The 18,829-nt window shown below is 35.8% G+C and overlaps 1 protein-coding gene across 1 annotated transcript in view; it reads left to right on the top strand.

The window, feature by feature from the left end:
• The window catches only part of NBEAL1 (neurobeachin like 1), a 79,592-nt gene that overhangs the window by 49,908 nt on the left and 10,855 nt on the right, over positions 1-18,829 (top strand). The window contains exons 27-50 of the mRNA XM_010713584.3: positions 96-271; positions 636-789; positions 2,299-2,427; positions 3,045-3,350; positions 3,453-3,602; positions 4,236-4,393; positions 5,079-5,203; positions 6,169-6,295; positions 7,397-7,545; positions 8,390-8,523; positions 9,416-9,517; positions 10,729-10,824; positions 10,916-11,040; positions 12,192-12,332; positions 12,424-12,554; positions 13,762-13,871; positions 14,314-14,431; positions 14,958-15,055; positions 15,286-15,402; positions 15,912-16,001; positions 16,155-16,264; positions 16,849-17,021; positions 17,470-17,564; positions 18,671-18,787. Coding sequence (XP_010711886.1) covers positions 96-271; positions 636-789; positions 2,299-2,427; positions 3,045-3,350; positions 3,453-3,602; positions 4,236-4,393; positions 5,079-5,203; positions 6,169-6,295; positions 7,397-7,545; positions 8,390-8,523; positions 9,416-9,517; positions 10,729-10,824; positions 10,916-11,040; positions 12,192-12,332; positions 12,424-12,554; positions 13,762-13,871; positions 14,314-14,431; positions 14,958-15,055; positions 15,286-15,402; positions 15,912-16,001; positions 16,155-16,264; positions 16,849-17,021; positions 17,470-17,564; positions 18,671-18,787 — 3,231 coding nt within the window. The remainder of the gene's footprint in view (positions 1-95; positions 272-635; positions 790-2,298; positions 2,428-3,044; positions 3,351-3,452; positions 3,603-4,235; positions 4,394-5,078; positions 5,204-6,168; positions 6,296-7,396; positions 7,546-8,389; positions 8,524-9,415; positions 9,518-10,728; positions 10,825-10,915; positions 11,041-12,191; positions 12,333-12,423; positions 12,555-13,761; positions 13,872-14,313; positions 14,432-14,957; positions 15,056-15,285; positions 15,403-15,911; positions 16,002-16,154; positions 16,265-16,848; positions 17,022-17,469; positions 17,565-18,670; positions 18,788-18,829) is intronic.

Here is an 18,829-nt window from a genome sequence, read left to right as displayed (position 1 = left end):
AAACGTGGAAAGCATAGAGAGACTATGATGAGGGAGAAACTTTGTGAAGGATTTATAGGAGTTGAAAGGCTGTAAATATTACTTTTCTCTTGCAGGGGGGTGATAATGAACTGATACAGTTACTTACAGACATCCTGCTGTGCATAATGTGGAAAGGCATTGAAAGATCTGATGATGAGGCTTGGATAGAGAGAGGACAGGTGTTTTCTGCACTGACCAAACTGGGAATATCTAACGAGTTGCTGCGACCTTCTGATGAAATAAAACTCAAGTGAGTGTACTGCTCATGGGCAAATTCTATCCTTTTTTTGATGAAAAAGGGAAAAAGTAAGCGGGCTTTAGCAAGGCTAAGAAGGGTGGATGTTTACCCTCAAGATACAATTTTCTTAACTCTATCTTCATGTACTATCAGTATATTTTACTACCTATTAGGTAGTGTAATATGGTTTTAAGGTTTTGAAAAGCTGTGTTCCAAGTTTCATGTGCCTTTTAAAATCTTTTTTACATCACTGTCTTATTGAGAGCACAGCAGTTATCGCTGTGAGAGATTCAATTAAATACTTAATAGGATTTTTTTAAAGCCACTTACAGCTGTAACATGTAGTAATTACTTTGGGATTTTGTTTTACATGCAGCTTGTTGGAAAAGATGTTAGAATGGTCAGTCACTGATAACAGAGATTCTAAAGCTCTCCCTACACACACTGAAAATGCTTTCCGGCTCTTGCTAATTGTACAAGATTTCCTGCAGGCAGAAGGACTTGTTAACTCAAATTTATGGACAGAAAAGGTACAGTAACTGCATAATGGAAATTTTGTGGGCAGAAATAATGAAAAGTTGTCAACTTGGATAATGTCATCTCCTCTAGGTGTTTGTTTTTAAACTAGGTGTTAGAGAGTAGGGATTCATAGTGAAATGTATTAGATTGTTCCTTAATGAGAAAATCCTGAAAGCTTACAACAGGGAATATTGGGCACACATTCATAAGTAGCTCAGTTTTACATATGCAGGGAGTCAGAAACATGAGCCCTGAGGGAGGAAATGGCTAGAGATCACAGTAAAGTAGTAAGATAGAGAAACAATCTGTTTTCTGTCTGTTTCTTGTTTTCTTCAAGTAATTATGTAACTTCAACAATAGTCTTTCCTCTTGTGCTGAGTTGTCCTTGCTTTTCCATTTTTGGGGGATATGAGTTATTTGTTGTGGAAAAAAAAAGTAATGTTAAGTCTTTAATGGAATAATTGCTAAGCTGTTCTCCATACCACAAGCTTGTGAACAAACATAAGTTGTAAAGCTTTCCTTCATTGTTGTTTTTTTTTTTTTAAATCTACTCCAGGTAAAGATTTTGCTTCTTGTTATGGTCTAGCTTTGTGAAATCTAATTAGAAATGAGAAATGAACTTTAGAGCAATGGGGGTTGTGCTTATTGCCATCTCTGAATTGAAAATAACTACTTCTGTAAATTGTCTTCCACTGTGCCTAGGAAGAATTTAAAGCACTGTAATATTTTAAGCAGGCGAGATTTCAGCTTGCTACAGAAGCATTCATGTGGGTCTGGGGCTTAACAGAGTAATTCTATATTTTAGAAATTTTTTAGGGAATACACCAAGGCACGTTATTTTTGAGTAAATGTCTTGGTGGTAAAATGGGCCATTACCTTATGAATAGCTTCATTTCGTAGTGAGGTTTTGCAAGTACTTCTATGTTAGGAGAGATTCAGGAAGACCTCCTAGTCTAAGGTATTGATAGTTATGAAGCTTCAAACTTCTCATCAAATTCAATATTCATTGATGAAGCCTTGCTTTACTTCTCAAGGCACCATACATATAACTGTTGCTGATGAATTATATTGGCATTACTCTCACATCACGTAAAACGCGAAGTAAAAGAATTAAATGAAAACCCATAGATACTGAAATAGAAATTGCTTGTTGGTGTAATGGCTGTACAATTGATAAGAATGTCTTTTCAATTGCAGTAATCCTGTTCTGGGAATCTATAGCTTTTTTTTAAGGAGCTGACGTTTCCTGGTGTGAGTTACAGAAAGAAGATAGACGTATATATTATATGTTGGTTTTGGCTTTATTTGGGAGATACTTGACTAAACGTACTAGGCTAGTTGTTTTTTGCAGTCAGTTTTTTTCAGATTACTGGTTTAACTACAATCTTTTAGGATGATATTATGGCTTTGGGTAAGTTAGAGGTGTGAATTCTACAGCTCTTTGAAATGATTGCATCTCCAAGTGGAATAGTTACTGTTTATTTCTGATGTTTTACACAAATCTTCTGCTTTTACGACAGCTATTGGAGGAGTTAGTAACTCTTATGGATAGCCTGTCAGTCTGGTACTCTGCTGGCCCAGAAGCAGCCTGGTTTTCACAGGTGCAAGTCCAGTTGCTCCTTGGATTCATTGCACAAGACAACTTACAGGTTTGTTGCAAATTCCAATATATTTTAAGTGCATATTTGGTGTAACTGTTTTGGTTCTGGAGGAGCTGCTCGTACCAGTGAGAAGAGTAATGCAGTCTTATCCTTTTAGATGAAAATGGTAAGCCCCAGTAAAACATTTGCAAACCTACTCTGTGGTCCTGTCAATGTGCATATCTTGAATATGTGAATGAGGTAGAGAACAAGCTGTTTTTGAACATGGAGGTTATGTAGCTTTTAGTAGCAGTAAGATAGCAGTCCTGATTGCAACTTTTCATTTCTACCATAAAATTTGTTAGTGGTTTCAGGTTTGCATAGATACAGTGCATGTGAATCTGGACTGCTAGGCTGAATGGACAATTGGTATAAAGTTAGCAGAGCTGTGTTTGGAATAATGAACCCTTCAGAAAACCCAGACTTATTTGTTTAGGCACATACTTATGTTAATGCAGTTATGTGACTGAGGTTGCAACTGACGCAGGTTGAATTAAGTGATCGGTGCCTGTATGTGATGCTGTGTGCCCTCAGGCTACCTGAGATACAAACTACTTCTGTGCTAAAAGATAAGTGCTCCAAATTACTATTTTGAATTGCACTCACTTCGTTGTTTTTCTGTGTAGGTCTGTGCTATGGCAGCAGCAAAACTGAACACCCTTCTTCAGACCAAAGTAATAGAGAGTCAACCTGAAGCATGCTACCTGTTGGGGAAGCTGGAAGGCATCTTAAGTAGGTCAATTGAAGAGAAGACAGAAACATACTCATTTTTGATTCCACTTGTTCGGACGCTGGTATCCAAAATTTATGAACTTCTCTTCATGAATCTGCATCTCCCTTCATTGCCTTCTACCAATGGCAGCCCCTCTTTCTTTGAGGACTTCCAAGAATATTGCCGATCTGATGAATGGAAGGTTTATATTGATAAATATGTAAGTAGTTAACTCTTTTGGTGTCACTCATGCTTGTTTTCATCATTAGACCAGAGGAATTCATATTTAGAAATCATATGCACTTTGTTTTGATGGGAACAGATTATTCCAAATATGAAGCAGTATGAAGAAAACTCATTCAGACATGGTCATGAGCAGATGGCAGTTTATTGGAAGGATTGTTATGAAGCATTTATGGTGAATATGCACAAGCGAGATCGGGAGAGAGGAGAAAGCAAGCTGAAATTTCAGGTAAGGTTTTCAGTAGCTTATGTCTCAGGATTAATGTTCCATAAAATGGAGAAATTGAATTCCAAGATAACGCAATTCAAGTTACTGCAGGCATGTTGGTACTGTTGAAGATTTTTCTGAGCAGTCTGACTATATGTACGTGTAGAAGATTTAATTCTGTTATTTTTTAAGAGTCTTATCTGTAAGCAGAATTATTTCAGGACAGATCTTCTTCCATAGTACAGCAACCTGGGATTATCCTTAGCTATAAGCTGCTTTTTTGATTTTGCTTTGATGTATGTTTTGAATTATTAAAACCTGAATTGTTAAAACCTCCATTATGATATGAGTTAGCATTTAAAATTCTCTCCACCGTAGGGAACATTTTAGAACAGTTAGCAGGTCCCATTTATTGTGTGGAAAAACTGTTTCTGAGCTGACCTTTCTGTGTAAGGTTCAGACTCTGTTCAAGCATTAGACTTAACTGTTAAACTACAACATTATTAAGTCTTCAAAAATCTCTTGTAAGCAATGCCTTACATTTTCAGAAATGTCTACTGCTAAACCACTTCAGTATATTTGTCATTTGTAAGAATTCTTGCAAGTTACAAAACCATTCTTTCAGTGCTAGATTTATTTTTAATGGTCTTTCAGGAGCATTTTGTGGAACCGTTCAGCAGAAAGGCTCGACAGGAAAACCTGCGGTACAACAGTATGCTAAAGCAACTTAATAGTCAACACACAGCTACTCTGAGGCAGTGGAGAGCAGCCCAACTTTACTTGCTCTCTGAACGTGGTCCTTGGTCTGAAATGTAAGTGAATTTCTTGAATCAAACAGGATGTGATGCTTAAAAGGAATTTGTTTGTGTGATTAGCTTACTTACTTCATATGGCTAGAATCTTGTCAAATTGACTTGGATAGCCATTCTTGAGATGTGAATTTAATATTGAATGTATCCTTATTGATTTCTGCATTTCAATTATAAACATATGAAGTTTGAACTGTGCTGCTGAGCTGGTTACGTGGAGTGACAAATGCGAATTTATTATCAACATTACTCTTAAAAAACACGACAGAAAAAATAACCAAAACAACTCTCTTGAGATATTCTACTCATCAATGGTTCCTTTGGATGGAGAAAATAGTCTTTAAAAATAATAATTAGTTTTTATGCATGAAGCTAATGTCAATTTAAAATGCTACATTTTGCCTGCCCTAACTTGTGGGTGAATTCTGACTCAAGACTTTCTGGATCTTCTAGTGTAAACAATTTGCTGTATTTCAGTTGAAAATGAATGCTGCATGCAAAATGTTTTAGGATGATCAGAGCTACAATATGATGTACTATTGAAATGCAATTTATAGCTTTTATGTTTTGCAGTCTACTAATGTGTAGGTGCCTTGAGGATTTTTTTAAAGTATGTATTTCTTTGTAATCATTTTGCTCATAGGTTACCTTCTTTTAACTATTTATAGGAATGTTCTTGTTTTCTCAGGAAACAGCATCCTGTTCACTGGAAACTTTCAAATGTTGAAAATTTTTCACGTATGAGACTAAAACTAGTGCAGAATTACAACTTCAACTCTCATCAGGATGCTAGTGACCTGAGAGATAATTTAGGTAATGTTGTTATACTTAATAGCTTATTTGGATTTGGTGACTTTCTCTGATATGTCTCTGTTTTTAACAATCAGTGTGCTACAGATAGTTAAATCATATTTTTTGTTATTCCCTCTACGGTAATAATGTTTAACATAGGAGTGATGCTTTGATCTGAAGCAACTTTTTTTCCAGATGGAAACAAGAATTTCCTCTTGTTTATTGAAGTGTGCATTTTTGGAGAAAAAGTAGTTCAAGAGCTCCTTTGTTTTATAATACGCAGCTGCATATCTTTCTTGGATCCTGTAAACCCAGATTAACTAAAAACAACAACAAGAAAAACCCACCAAGGTGCATTTCTATAAAACCTGCATGCTGTAAGAGCATCTGGCAAAACACTACAGAATATCTTAATGGAGATGTCTGCATTAGAATACAGTTTTTAAGGTTTTTCTGTCTCCCTCATATAGTTATGTAAATTTTATTTTTCTGTATGTATAGGTAACTTATATACATAGATAGGATGGTAGAATCCTTAGAGTTGGAAGGGAACGTTAAAGGTCATCCAGTCCAACTCCCCTGCAATGAAGAGGGACACCTATAATTAGATGAGGCTGTCCAGGGCCTGATCCAGCCTTGCCTTGAAAGTCTCCAGGGTTGGAACATCTACTGCATCTCTGGGCAGCCTGTTCTAGTGCTGTAGTGCTCTCGCTGTAATGTTCCTTAATCTTTTTGATGTATTGTGAATACCGGTCAAATTTCATTATTTTCTGAATTGTACTGTTAGCAATTGACTTGACATATACTTGAATGTAATTCATGGAGCATTTTTAAAATGTTCTGCTTGCCCTCTAGAGTATTGAAAGACTCTGAAGTTGCTTCTTGATTAAAGATAGCATTCAACAGTAGAAGGTCCACTCAGTAGTTTAGCTTTCTAAAAATGGATTAGCAAAAAATTTTCTGAGCTGTTATACCTGTTACAATAGGTGTGTACCAGACACAACCCTCTAGTGAGTCTCTGCTTCTGGAGGTGGTGAAGCAGGTAAAAGTGAGTGACTTGGAAGATGATGTGCTTGAACTGCCAGAAGAAGACACAGCAGCCAGTTCCAATATGTAAGTGCAACAGCAATGAACTGCTGAAATTCATTTATGTAATTTGTATGTGGGAAGGAGTAGGGAATCAACTTCAAGAATTGATTAGCATGCAAAACTTTCCTCCTTGTTTGTCTGTCCTTAATAGTCCAATCCAGGGTTTTGTAGTAATTTGTGTAGCAGAAAAGCTGCTGTTAGATTTCTCATTATAAACAATGATGCATAAAAAGCACCAGGGACAAGGAAGTCTGAGTGTATTAAGTACAGAGAAAGCATTTGTGAGGATACATGAGTGATTTGCTGCTCCCAGTTGGTCTGAGGCTGCAGGATTGTTGAGGCTTCCCACTGTGCATTTGTTCTCAGGAGATGGTCTAACCTGTGAGAGTGTGGACCAGTTTGGAACCAGCTCTTGTCCAGGGATGCCAGAGCTGTTCAGGCTGTCAGCTGCATAGCATAAATAATCTAACTAGTGTAATCTAATAGTCTCATTCAGGGGAGAAGACCAGCTATGCTTCCTTTATGAACTTTAGGAGACTCTTCCTCTCTATTTTTTCTTAAAAGAGAGGTGGGGATCAAGGAGGTAGAGATGGTAAACGCTTGATTCCATTCACTCTGGCTACTGTGCATGTGCCTATGTGTCTATGCTGTTGAAGCCTAGAAGAGGTGCAGGTGTGTTTTTGAGTGATACTGATGAATTCTCTTGTACTTCGCAAGCAAACATTCAGTAACTTTTGAAAGCATCCCTGTAGACTTAGGATCAACCACTGCTACAAATATGTCTGAAGTTCACTTTATTAACAGGAACCAGGAATTAGCTTCAGGCCAGATCACTCAAGCACCTTCAATACGAAAGAAATGCAACCTGTTGGTTTTTGTACTTCAGAGGAAGTCAAGTTCATTGTGCCTGAAACTGAAATAGCGAGCCCAAAAAACAGTGTTAAGAATGTTTCAGACCAGACTACTAGACACTTTAATGCTAATGGAAGTGGTTTCATATAATCTTGCATGGTGTGAAACTTTTTGTCTTTCAAATTTGATTCTTTTCTAAGCTGTACTTCTACCAAATATCTAAGCAACTGTATAACCTACCCAACTCCTAACACCTAGTGCTTTTTTTGGTAGGGATGAGAAGGATGAACAGAGTCAGAAAGAAAAACTAATATTGTCTGAAAACTGTGAACTCATTACTATAATTGATGTGATACCTGGCAGACTGGAGGTCACTACCCAGCACCTATATTTCTTTGATGGTAGCATCGAAAAAGAGGAGGGTGAGCATGATCAATGGCTTCTTATTTTCAGTGCAATTCAGCATTCTGTTTTTAGTAGAGATTTGGCACCAAACGAATTGTAAAAAGGTAGGGTGTGGATCTGTACTTAATATTGTTCCTGGAGGTCAGCCTCTGACCAATCCAATTAGAGTAAATAATCTGAAACTACACAAACTGAGCTCATATGTCAATTATTTCTATAAAAATAATCACTTATTTGCTGACAATGTTGCTAATGAGCATAATGTTATTTCCTCTAATTTATTTCTTAAACTGCACTTCTGTTCTACGTGACATGTTTCACTTACGTGCTGATTAAGAGCAGTAAGTTGTAGTTTTAAGTAGTAGGAAGTAATGATTAAGTAACAGTATGTAAAAATTAATGGCTTTTTTTTTTTGTTACTTAAGGAACTTAAATGTGCATGGTTAAGCATGAAAACAGTAAATTGAAATGTTTGACTGTTGTTGGTAGAATTTGAGAAAGTATAGATCAAGGTATTAACCTTTCGGGAAGTCTACACAGAGAAGCTTCTATTTGAGCCTGATTAAGATAGCAAAGATGTTTCAGTTCATATTTTTCATCAATAAAATACATTCATATGTATTTTGATCAGAAAGCAAAACCAAATTCTTCATCCTATCAGTTATTTCCTATCTTTTTTTTTTTCTCTTTTAGTAGAGCAGATGAGGCTAGTAATGCTTCTAAGCAAAATGTTTCACCAAGCCATGTATAAAAAATGCTTTTTATGGTTGACTGTAGGGTGTTTGATACTGCATTATTTGAGTAAGGAAAGTTTTTGAAAAGATTTTGATTCCAAATCAGTAATCAAAGTGCTCTTCCTAGGGGTTGGTTTTGATTTCAAATGGCACCTTTCTCAAATTCGAGAGATACATCTGCGTCGGTACAACCTGAGGAGGTCAGCTTTGGAGATCTTCCTTACGGATCAAACTAACTACTTCATCAACTTCAATAAGGAGGTATGTGTTTGCCAAATTTTCTTGTTTACTGTTATTAGTACAAGTGTCAAGTTTTAGTTCACTGACCTTATCTGTATCTGGTGTCTTTCATGAAACCGGCACACTAATGGTGAATTATTTACTAGGCTTAAAGACTATAGGAAGATAAATTGCAGCCTCCAAAAAACTCAGTCTGACATCTAAAAACTGAGTAAAGATAAATAAAACAAGACTTTTCCTGTCTCTTTTTAGTGATACAGAGCTGTAATTCAACTAAAGTTACATCAGTAGTAATCTGAATGTCTTGAACCTGCTTTGGCGGGGGGGTTGGACTCAGTGATCTCTGGAGGTCCCTGCCAACCCCTACGATTCTGTGATTCTTGCACTCTTAAAAAATATTCTAAGTAAATTAATTACTAATAAAAGAGACTTCTTAAATCACAAAGTTAGAAATAATATTGTGTTCTGTGGTTTACGATTAATGAACTTATATTTTTCTCCTGCATTAATGTAAATGATCCACTGAATGTGGAACTAAGATGAATATCAGGACTTAAGCAAAGTTACATAACAGTCAAGTAAAGAATAACAGCTGAAAAACATATCTTAAGTAAATTAATCTTTGTGTTAGTTTTGTAAGAAAAATAGTGAAAGTTAATTTGAACAGCAGCCTTCCTAGAGGACTACTTAGTGGAATTTTTTTTTACTGTAGCATCAAAACAAAAGTCACTTCACGATGTATATCCTGAAACTGAAGGATATCTTATCCATGTGTCCAAAGGCTTATACACCAAGAGGCAAATGTTTAAAGTGTAACCATGTTCCATTTGCTTTGCACTGTAACTAACAGTGAAATTGTGTACTTGTCAGCTTCAATGTCTAAAATATATATTTTTATGCTGTTTTTGAACAGGTAAGAAACAAAGTATACAGTCGAATATTGTCACTGCGTTCTCCAAATATTTCTGGGACCCGATCTCCTCAGGAGCTCTTTAAAGCTTCAGGTTTAATGCAGGTATGAAACTTCAGCATAAATGGTATTATCTGGCTTCTTGAAGGAGTTCTATATGTCCCTGAGTACTGATTTTTATTTAACATTTTCAGATGGCAACTGCCAACTTCTCTACTGCCAGTCTGATGTCTAAACTTCCACATGCGTATTTTTTTAGAATCGCAGTCTTTTGTGTTCACAGTTACTGGGTTTATGCCACGTAAATAGTCTGGTGCTGATGTGATTATTACAAATTATCCAACAAGAGTAGAGAACATGTAGTAGATTTGCTTTTGGTCTGTGGTCTTTTACGTATATTCTCAGTCTTCTCTCAGTACATGAGCAAATTATGTTCCCTGCCGTCTTTTCAGGACGAGGCTTTCAACAAAGCATGTATGAAGATTGAGCAGGAAGTATGGTTTTAAGGGAATTGGTTTTTTACTTGTAAAAGTAAAATATGGACATATTGATATTACCCTAAACATGGATGACTTCTCTAAATACAGTTAATTGATTTTTCTATCTTGTTATCCTACAATCTTAGTCCTCTCTGAGGGAATGATGGAGGGGAAGGCAGTTCTTACATAAGAATTTTAAAAATATTGGGAGTACTTGATTTTTAATTTTTTCCCAAGGACATAAAGTATCATTTTTGTATATTTATGTAGTATATCTGTATATTCTGTAGTGAAATGTTTCCATATTACTACACAAAGCTATTTAATCCTTCTTATCACAGCTCTGTTGGTTGATTGGTTTAAACTAGAATAATGGAGGAAGGACAACATGCGTTTATATATTCTATCATTAACCAATGGGAGAAAAATTTCGAAGTTCTGACCTTTGATCTCTAATGGATTTCAAAGTTCAGTTCCCAGTTTTTTCAATATCTGTTCTCCTGTATTCTTTGTTTCATTCCTATTTTGCTTCCTGTTTTTGCTCTAAGGCTGCTAGCTGTCTGCTGTGTTGCATTTTAAAACAGTACTGGTATCAACCAAGGACATGATTTCAATGAAATACAGCACAATCAATGCATTTCAGTGAAATGTACCAACTCTGTACAATGTAGTATAATCATCAAATCAAATGGGAAATAACAGTGACTTTGAGAAATGAAATTTGAACATTCATACCATGCTCATAGTCTAGTGCTTTTTACTTGCTGATAGTACTCTCCAGCAGAGAGGAAATACTGATGTGTAACTTGCTTCCATGTTCTTTATTTTGTCCTTCAGAAATGGGTGAATAGAGAAATATCCAACTTTGACTACCTTATTCAGCTGAACACAATGGCAGGACGAACTTACAATGATCTTGCTCAATATCCTGTGGTAATTATTAAGTTTTTGCTGAGAAGTTTTTGTATTTTTTCTGTTTTTTAAAGATGGATTTAATCTGTTTGATTTCATTACTTTTTTTCAGTTCCCCTGGATTTTACGAGATTATACATCTGATGAACTGGATCTGAATAATCCAGCAGTCTTTAGGGATCTATCCAAACCCATTGGAGTGGTAAATGAAAAGAATGCTAAGGCTGTGAAAGAAAAGTATGTATTTGAGCACTTAGTTATTTCTCTGTCATTTGAGACTCTATGATAATAATGTATTTAAAAATACAATAGTGACACTGAAATTTTGAAAATCTAACAATTTAACATCCTAGATGCTTTTTCAAAGGTTTTGACAGTTGTTTGTTTCTACGCTATTCAGATGGGTTAGCTCATGCAGCACTGAAAGGACAGAACTGTTGTAAATTGAGATTTACTCTGGGGAGATGAAAAGGTCTGTAGAGAGATTCAGTCTAGTAGTTTGAAGAGAGATGCTGTGTTTTGTATCTGTTTCAAGGTACAGAATGTGAAATCATGCTGATGAGGAGCTAGATCTGTGCTTCCTGGTTTGTTTGTTTTTTTTTACATGTAGGTTATCTTTGAAATAAAATGTTACTCAATTGCTTCCAGCAGTTCCTTTCTATGTGGGAATGACAAGTATTTACACCTACATATCAGTATCTATCCTTCCTTTTTGCTAGTGTGAGGAGTGAGTGCTATCATACCAGATGGCACTTGTCAGGCTTCCTGCAAAACCATTTTTCTTCATAAAAATTGGAACATGGGGAATTTGCTTTGATTGGGGTCTATCCCTGACTATAATGAAACTGATTCTCTAGCAGTACTCAACTGTAATTTTGCTTACTAGCTTTGTGATGCAGAGGAATATATCAAGTGGATGGTGGCATAGTACTGTAGAGTGAGTTTGTCAGTAGAAGAGGAAAATTGGCATCTCTACATCTTGAAATGGTCACACACAAACTGATATTTTCAGTCTTGCAGGAAACAAATTCTTTCAGTAATATCCAGCTTATTCATGTGTTTACTTTTTTCTCTCTTGTATGAATTCATGCTAAACAGGGCCAGTCTTGCCAGTTTCTGATATATTATAACAAATGCATAGGGAAGGGTATAAAGAACAGGTATGCAAAGGGCGATCCATCATATCAAAGTTCCTTCTGCTTAAGGACTTTCTGAGCCAGAATTTGCTTTCTCATGTTTAATAGAACTGGATGTAATTTTCTTTCAGAAATTACTGTGATAACTTCTTTTGAGTCCTTCCCTCCGACAAGTATAATCTGTGTGTATATCAGCTGCAGTGCTTAGTTATATTTATGGAAATTTTTTGTTGCTGTCTTTTGTTTTTAAAGATATGATAATTTTGAGGATCCCCTTGGAGTGATTGACAAATTTCACTATGGGACACACTACTCAAACGCTGCTGGTGTCATGCATTACCTCATTCGGGTAGAACCTTTCACAACTCTTCATATCCAGCTTCAAAGTGGCAGGTACATTGTGAGCAAAGAAACACCAACTTTTTCTTTCATGTCATTTTTACCAAGGGAGTAATCAATCTGATACGAGTTCTCTGTTCCCCAGGTTTGATTGTGCTGATCGACAGTTCCATTCTATTCCTGCTACCTGGCAAGCACTCATGGATAATCCCAATGATGTTAAGGAACTTATTCCAGAATTTTTCTACTTCCCAGAATTCCTGGAAAACCAAAATGGTAAATAGACTGCTCAGAATACTCTGCATAGAGCACTTCTCTTCTAAGAAGAACTGTTCCAACCATTTATGAATACTGTGGTGTATTTCATCTTTAAGCCTAATAATATACTTGAGCAAATTAATTCATGATGCTGACTTCAAAACTGTTCAGTGAGACCAGTTACATTGAGCAGTAGTCTAAGTGTTGTTTAAAACTCAGAGTGAGAGATTAAGGATGGCTAAAACTATTCTTGTTTGGTTAACAGAAGAACAAAGATGCTCATTTGAGTATTTAAAAAAAAGTTAATAGAAAAAAAGAGATCAAATAGCAGAAGTTAATAAAGATTAATTAGTATTTGTTGTACTAGATTTGTTGAGTGATGGCTTGGACATCCTAAAACTTTGCATCCGTTATTTGTTCCAGGCAATGTGTGTATTTTCTTCTTGTTACTGTTATCTAACAATATCATGTGAAGTCAGTTGATCTTAGAGCCATATAAAATTTCAAAATGTATGAGAAGAAGAGAAAGGGGAGGGAAAACAAACTATTTCAGTCATATATAAAGTTGATTAGAAGAAGAATGTCCTGCATTCTGATGTGTGAGACTACTAGATATTTCTTCTTCAAATTTCTTGCCCAGGGGAACTTTTTATTTCCTATTAGGCAGTTTAAAAGTAGATTTGCATGTTTGTGCTGCTGATAATTTGGTCTTGTAGCTATGGTTATTAGAGTTGTAAGTTACTAAAATTTGCAACACTCAAGTCATGTTTTCAAAAGTCATTTAAATATTTAGGGCTGTTGTTATGAAAGCTGGTAGAATTTAAGACTTGAAACCCTTGGTTCTAGAATAACTTAAACCTATTAGTTCATACTTACAAGTAATCTTATTGAAATGTTTTGAAGTTTCAGTGCTGATAAAATAGAGCAAATGCAAGTATGTTTTTCTGATACGTGTGTAAATGACTAATGCTTCTTTTAAGATTAAGACTGCAGCTTTCTAACTCAGATGCTTTGTGTAACTATTATCCCATATCACTTAACATTTGAAAGATTCAGAGTAGATCTTAGCCTCCTATGTCTGTGGTAGAATTATTGTAGTTTTATGTTAAGAATTTTTCAACAATTTTCCCTTGCATTCTTTAGAACCCTTTGAACCTTTATTGAGAAAGCAAGATTTTGGAAGTATTTTGTAGTAACTCTTAACATTCTTCAAAATTCTCACTAGGCTTTAACTTGGGTCAGCTTCAAATATCCAAAGAAGCAGTAAATGATGTTGTTCTCCCCAAGTGGGCCCATTCCCCAGAAGACTTCATTTATAAACATAGGAAGGCTCTGGTAAGATGGTAGTTATGCATGAAATAATTATAAGGAAAGAATTTTCACTTGATAGCTTTGTGCATGTAAATAAAATGCTTGCATGAAAAAAGGAAAGAGCCTAAGGATGCTGATGACTTGGGTGTTGCTTCCTTAGGGGAGATAATGCAGAATTAAATGACTTTGGGTGATAAGCTTCCGCTTGAATTTTAATAATTATAGAGAACTAGCAGCTTTCCTTGCCTTTCACATCTGCATTTCAATAGTCTAGACGTGTTGCTTCATATTAAATTTCCCTCTTACCTGGCAGTTCGTGCTTACTCCATATTCTATGCTTCTGCCCCATACATTAGTGTACACTTAATTTGTACATATGCTTATTTTAGGAATTTCTTTCACAGAAATCGGTAAATACTTCAAGAAGGAGCAACACTCTTATTACTGAGTGTTTTTTTCCCTCTAGGAATCAGAGTATGTTTCTGCTCATCTTCATGAATGGATCGATCTGATTTTTGGCTATAAGCAGAGGGGACCAGCTGCAGTGGAAGCACTCAATGTGTTCTATTATTGTACTTATGAAGGTACAAAGCAGTCCACTTACTTTCCTGTCATTGTTATCAGAATTGTGGGTTTTCAGTATTAGCTAGAAGCACTTGATTTGTGCTCGTGCCATGTAGTAACATATAGTAAAGCAAGAGAATTACGAAATGTGAAAGCATAACTTGTATTTGTCAGAATACAGTTTGTTGTTCACATGCCTAAATGCATTCATAGGAAAGGCTTAGAAGTTGATGCAAATTGAGTAAAAAATACTGTGAATGAATATTAGTTTATTAATACCAAAGATGAATTTCAGGTGGCTTTTTTGTGTAACACATTGCATGCATGAAGTACATTAAATCCATTTGACAAGTAAAAAAAATCTGCTTTTCACACACTGACAGAGACAGTGGTGTGTTCAGGTTGTATTTTATATGAATGCATAGTTTGGAGGCTTTCCTGTGGGATACTGCAATTAATTTCTATTGTTTCTTTGCTAATCTTTTCTATATAAACAGTTTGATTTCTATTCTTTTTCATCTGCCCTTCTTTCTGGCTGCAATCCAGGGGCTGTGGATTTGGATGCTCTAACAGATGAGAAGGAAAGGAAAGCTTTAGAAGGGATGATAAACAATTTTGGACAAACTCCCTGTCAGCTGTTGAAGGTAATGCTCTTTTCCTTCTCAGTCAAATCTTTGGTTAAATTCAACTGAGTTAGAGAACTTGTGAAAAATAAGTTTTCCACATTACCATTTCCAAGGGTCATTGTGAGGAAATTTAACATAGCATTTTCAAAATAAGTTCATTTTGTTTCTGAAAGAAGTTGAGTGCCTCATATGACTTGAACAATTTGGTAAGTATCTAATTTGATGCTTCTTCAAATCTTGTCTTCCAGGAACCCCACCCTCAGAGGTTGTCAGCAGAAGAGGTAGTACAAAGACTAACTAGAAGTGATACTTCTACTCTGAATCTCTTCCAACACCTCACTGAACTGAAGTCATTCTTCATAGAGGTAGATGCATTATTTGAAGATATTTTAAGTTTGATCTGAGATTTCTGATCTACTTGAAACAAAAAGCCGTAAGCCATATGAAAGTAGACTTGCTTCCTATTTGAAGAAAATCCTTTAAAGTGCAATTTGTATAAAATGAACAGTATCTTTTTAGTTAGTTTCATAGAAGTTGAATCCCATAAATCTGTATCTGATGGACATGAATTTGAGTCTTGTTTGGGTATTAAGTTAACAACTAAATCATGAAAGCTAAGAACAACACTGATGGTACCTGAGGATTCACTAGGTTTGGTGAACAAACTCACTGTTATAGGACAGAGCTAGGGTTTATGCCCTGGTGCTTGTGATGCTGTATAACTGTATGAACTTGAGTATATGTGTGTCAATCCCAACTGTACTTTACAGGCCTAGTTTTGATTAGAGGATTTAGATTTTAACTCTTCACAGATTTCACAATTGACCTTTACCTCTTGTGTATAATCAAATCAAAACTATATCTTTTCTCTTAGGGAATCAGTGATGGTGTCCCCATTGTCAAAGCTGTTGTCCCCAGGAATCAGTCACGTTCCTTTATGTCTCAGGGAAGCCCAGAGATATTGGTAAGTTGCGTGTGTCAATATTAATCTTGGAGAGTGCCAGCAGTCAAAATAAATAGGTACAAAATGTGCTGCTTTGCTTTTTTTTTATTTTATTTAAGTTCCAATACTAGGGAAAAAGTCCCTGGGTTTCATCAATTTTTCTAACTTTTTCAGGTAACAGCAAGTCTGAATTGCATTATTGGAACCCACGGTTGGCTGCCTTATGATAAAAACATCTCCAACTATTTTACATTCATCAAAGATACTACAGTGACAAATCCCAAGTAAGCAAATGATGAAGACATGCAGATGAATGCATCTATAGTACTAAAATAGAGTAATTGTTTGATAATAAATGGACTGTATTGTTTTCTTTGGCTGAATTTTATCTAGGTATGCATCTTCTAGTGCTTAATATTGCCTTTCTAGTAAAGAGTCCTGTAAGTGACATTTCATGACTCTTCATTTTTAAAGCTACTTCTCTTTCTATTTTTGTAATTATTTATTATAAAACATCATCTTGGAATTTGAGATGAATGCTCTTCATACAGTCTTAAAATACAGTGAAGGTGTAAATGGTCTTTTTTCCCAGATTTTTGAAAAGATTCCTCTTTTACTTTAAAATTACATTATTTACTAGGGTAATTAGTTATTTGTACAGAATTATAAATTGCATGATTTAATCTGGTTTCCACTCTTGGCATTGACACTTTTGCTGAGGATATCAAGGGGGCAGAATTTCATCATTTATTTATTTATAGCCTCTTCAATAGATTTCTTCTACAGAATTTCTTTTTTTAAGGATACAATAATTTTAAAAAAAGATTTGAACCAAGTTCACTCTCAATTGTTCATTATTTGCTTACAGAACACAGCGCAATATGAGTGGTCCATTTGCACCAGGACTGGAGATCACTTCTAAGTTGTTTGCAGTATCTCATGATGCAAAACTCCTCTTTAGTGGAGGACACTGGGACAATAGCATCAGAGTGACATCTCTTACAAAAGGCAAGCTGATTGGACAGCACATCAGGCACATGGGTTAGTAACTCCTTACATAGTGAAATGGAAGGCTTTATGTATTGTATCTTGATGTTTGTATTTCTGAAAGAGTTAAAACCAATGCACCTAAACTGGCAGGTGCAGCAATCGTAACAGAATGGCAGTGTAAGAACAGATTATTACCTGAACTGTGATTATATGTAAATAGATTAGTATGATTTTTTAGTCGCTGTAGTAATTTAATGTAGCTTCAAAATAAAACTTGACTAGTACTGTTAGCGAACAAAGATGATAAAGTCACAATAGTGCACCTGGTTGTATAATGGCTTCATTGGTTGATACAGCCTCATCAGTCACTAGCATGGTAGAATGCTTCATGTTGACTGTAAATGAGGCTACACTGTGGACAGTCTGCATGCTCACCATCACAGTGTGGTGAAATTACAATTAAACTACATCAAATTCTTGTTATTTCTCCTTCATCTAGATATTGTGACCTGCTTGGCGATAGATTACTGTGGAATTCATTTAATTTCTGGATCTAGAGATACAACCTGTATGATATGGCAAATAGTTCAGCAGGTATGTTATTTAGGCTTACTCTGAAACACAATTCCTGAATCCTTTTCTGTTTCATTGTCTTGCTGTGATGGTTCATTGATTTTTCCCTTCTTTCAGGTTTAACAGCTTTAACAGTTGCATTTTAGCATTGCATTTTCTCTGTGGAAAGTACTGGTGACTTAAACCAGGAATTAGCTAAGATATCACTAGTCTGTTTAACTAGTTCTACATTACGTTGGCATTTCAGAATTCTTTAATGCTTTCACACTGTAAAAGTGTACTTAAAAGTGTGATGTTATTTCCATTATGGCAGTAGTGTTCTGCATGCTGCCACTTCTCTTCTGCTCTGCATTATTGCCATCTTTCCCAACTCTTTGTTCTGCAATTCATGTGTAATCGAGGATTTCAGGACTTGGTGTTGGCAGTCAGACTTCTCTCACATTAGCTATAATGGAGACTCTGCAGAACTATACCTTCTTTACTATATCTTTGCTGTAAGCACAGATCTTGGTTGAGAACTGGCCTGACCAAATCTTTGTATGCTGATAGTATACTTGCTGGAGCAAAAGTACTAAATCATCTTGACACCCTGCAATCGTGGCCAAAATAATACACTATTTTTAGTGATTATTATTGCAAGATTTTCACTGTATATCATACCAGTGGCAGTCACTTAGAAGTTTTATTTCCTTTTTTTTTCTCTAGAAAATTAGAGTTAATTTAGTTTTTAAGCAAAGTAGATATCATTTTCCTTGACCTTGTCTATGAAGGCAAGGCTTCATTCCAGGTTAAAATATTAAGAATTGAATAAGCACAGATAACAAAGTAGTAGTGAGTGGGTGAACAAATGTTTGGAGTGCTCACTGTGGTCCTTGCACACCTGATCATCTGAAGGAATGAGAAATTGTCTTTCACCTCTACTTAATGCTTGTATGTTCATTCATTTCTTGATTTCACTAAATAGGGCTGCTGACATAGGCAATAAATTGAAATGAGTGAGTTATTCCTTTGGTTTTGGCCTATGTCAAATATACACATCTCACAGCTAACGTTGAAGGTACCAGAAACTTATGTTAGTTTATCCTTCAGCTGCAAGAGAATGTCACTGCACTTTTTGTTACTCTCAGGGAGGAGTGCCTGTAGGCCTGACACCTAAGCCATTACAGATCCTTTATGGGCATACTGATGAAGTTACAAGTGTTGGCATCAGCACTGAGCTGGACATGGCTGTGTCAGGATCCAGGGTAAGCATCTTTATACTTTCCCTTCTTTGCCACCTCTTCAGT

The sequence above is a fragment of the Meleagris gallopavo genome, chromosome 7 (assembly GCF_000146605.3).
Source record: "Meleagris gallopavo isolate NT-WF06-2002-E0010 breed Aviagen turkey brand Nicholas breeding stock chromosome 7, Turkey_5.1, whole genome shotgun sequence".
Lineage (NCBI taxonomy): Eukaryota > Metazoa > Chordata > Aves > Galliformes > Phasianidae > Meleagris > Meleagris gallopavo.
Note: the sequence above shows the minus strand (reverse complement) of the source record. Positions and strands in the feature narration are given on the sequence as shown.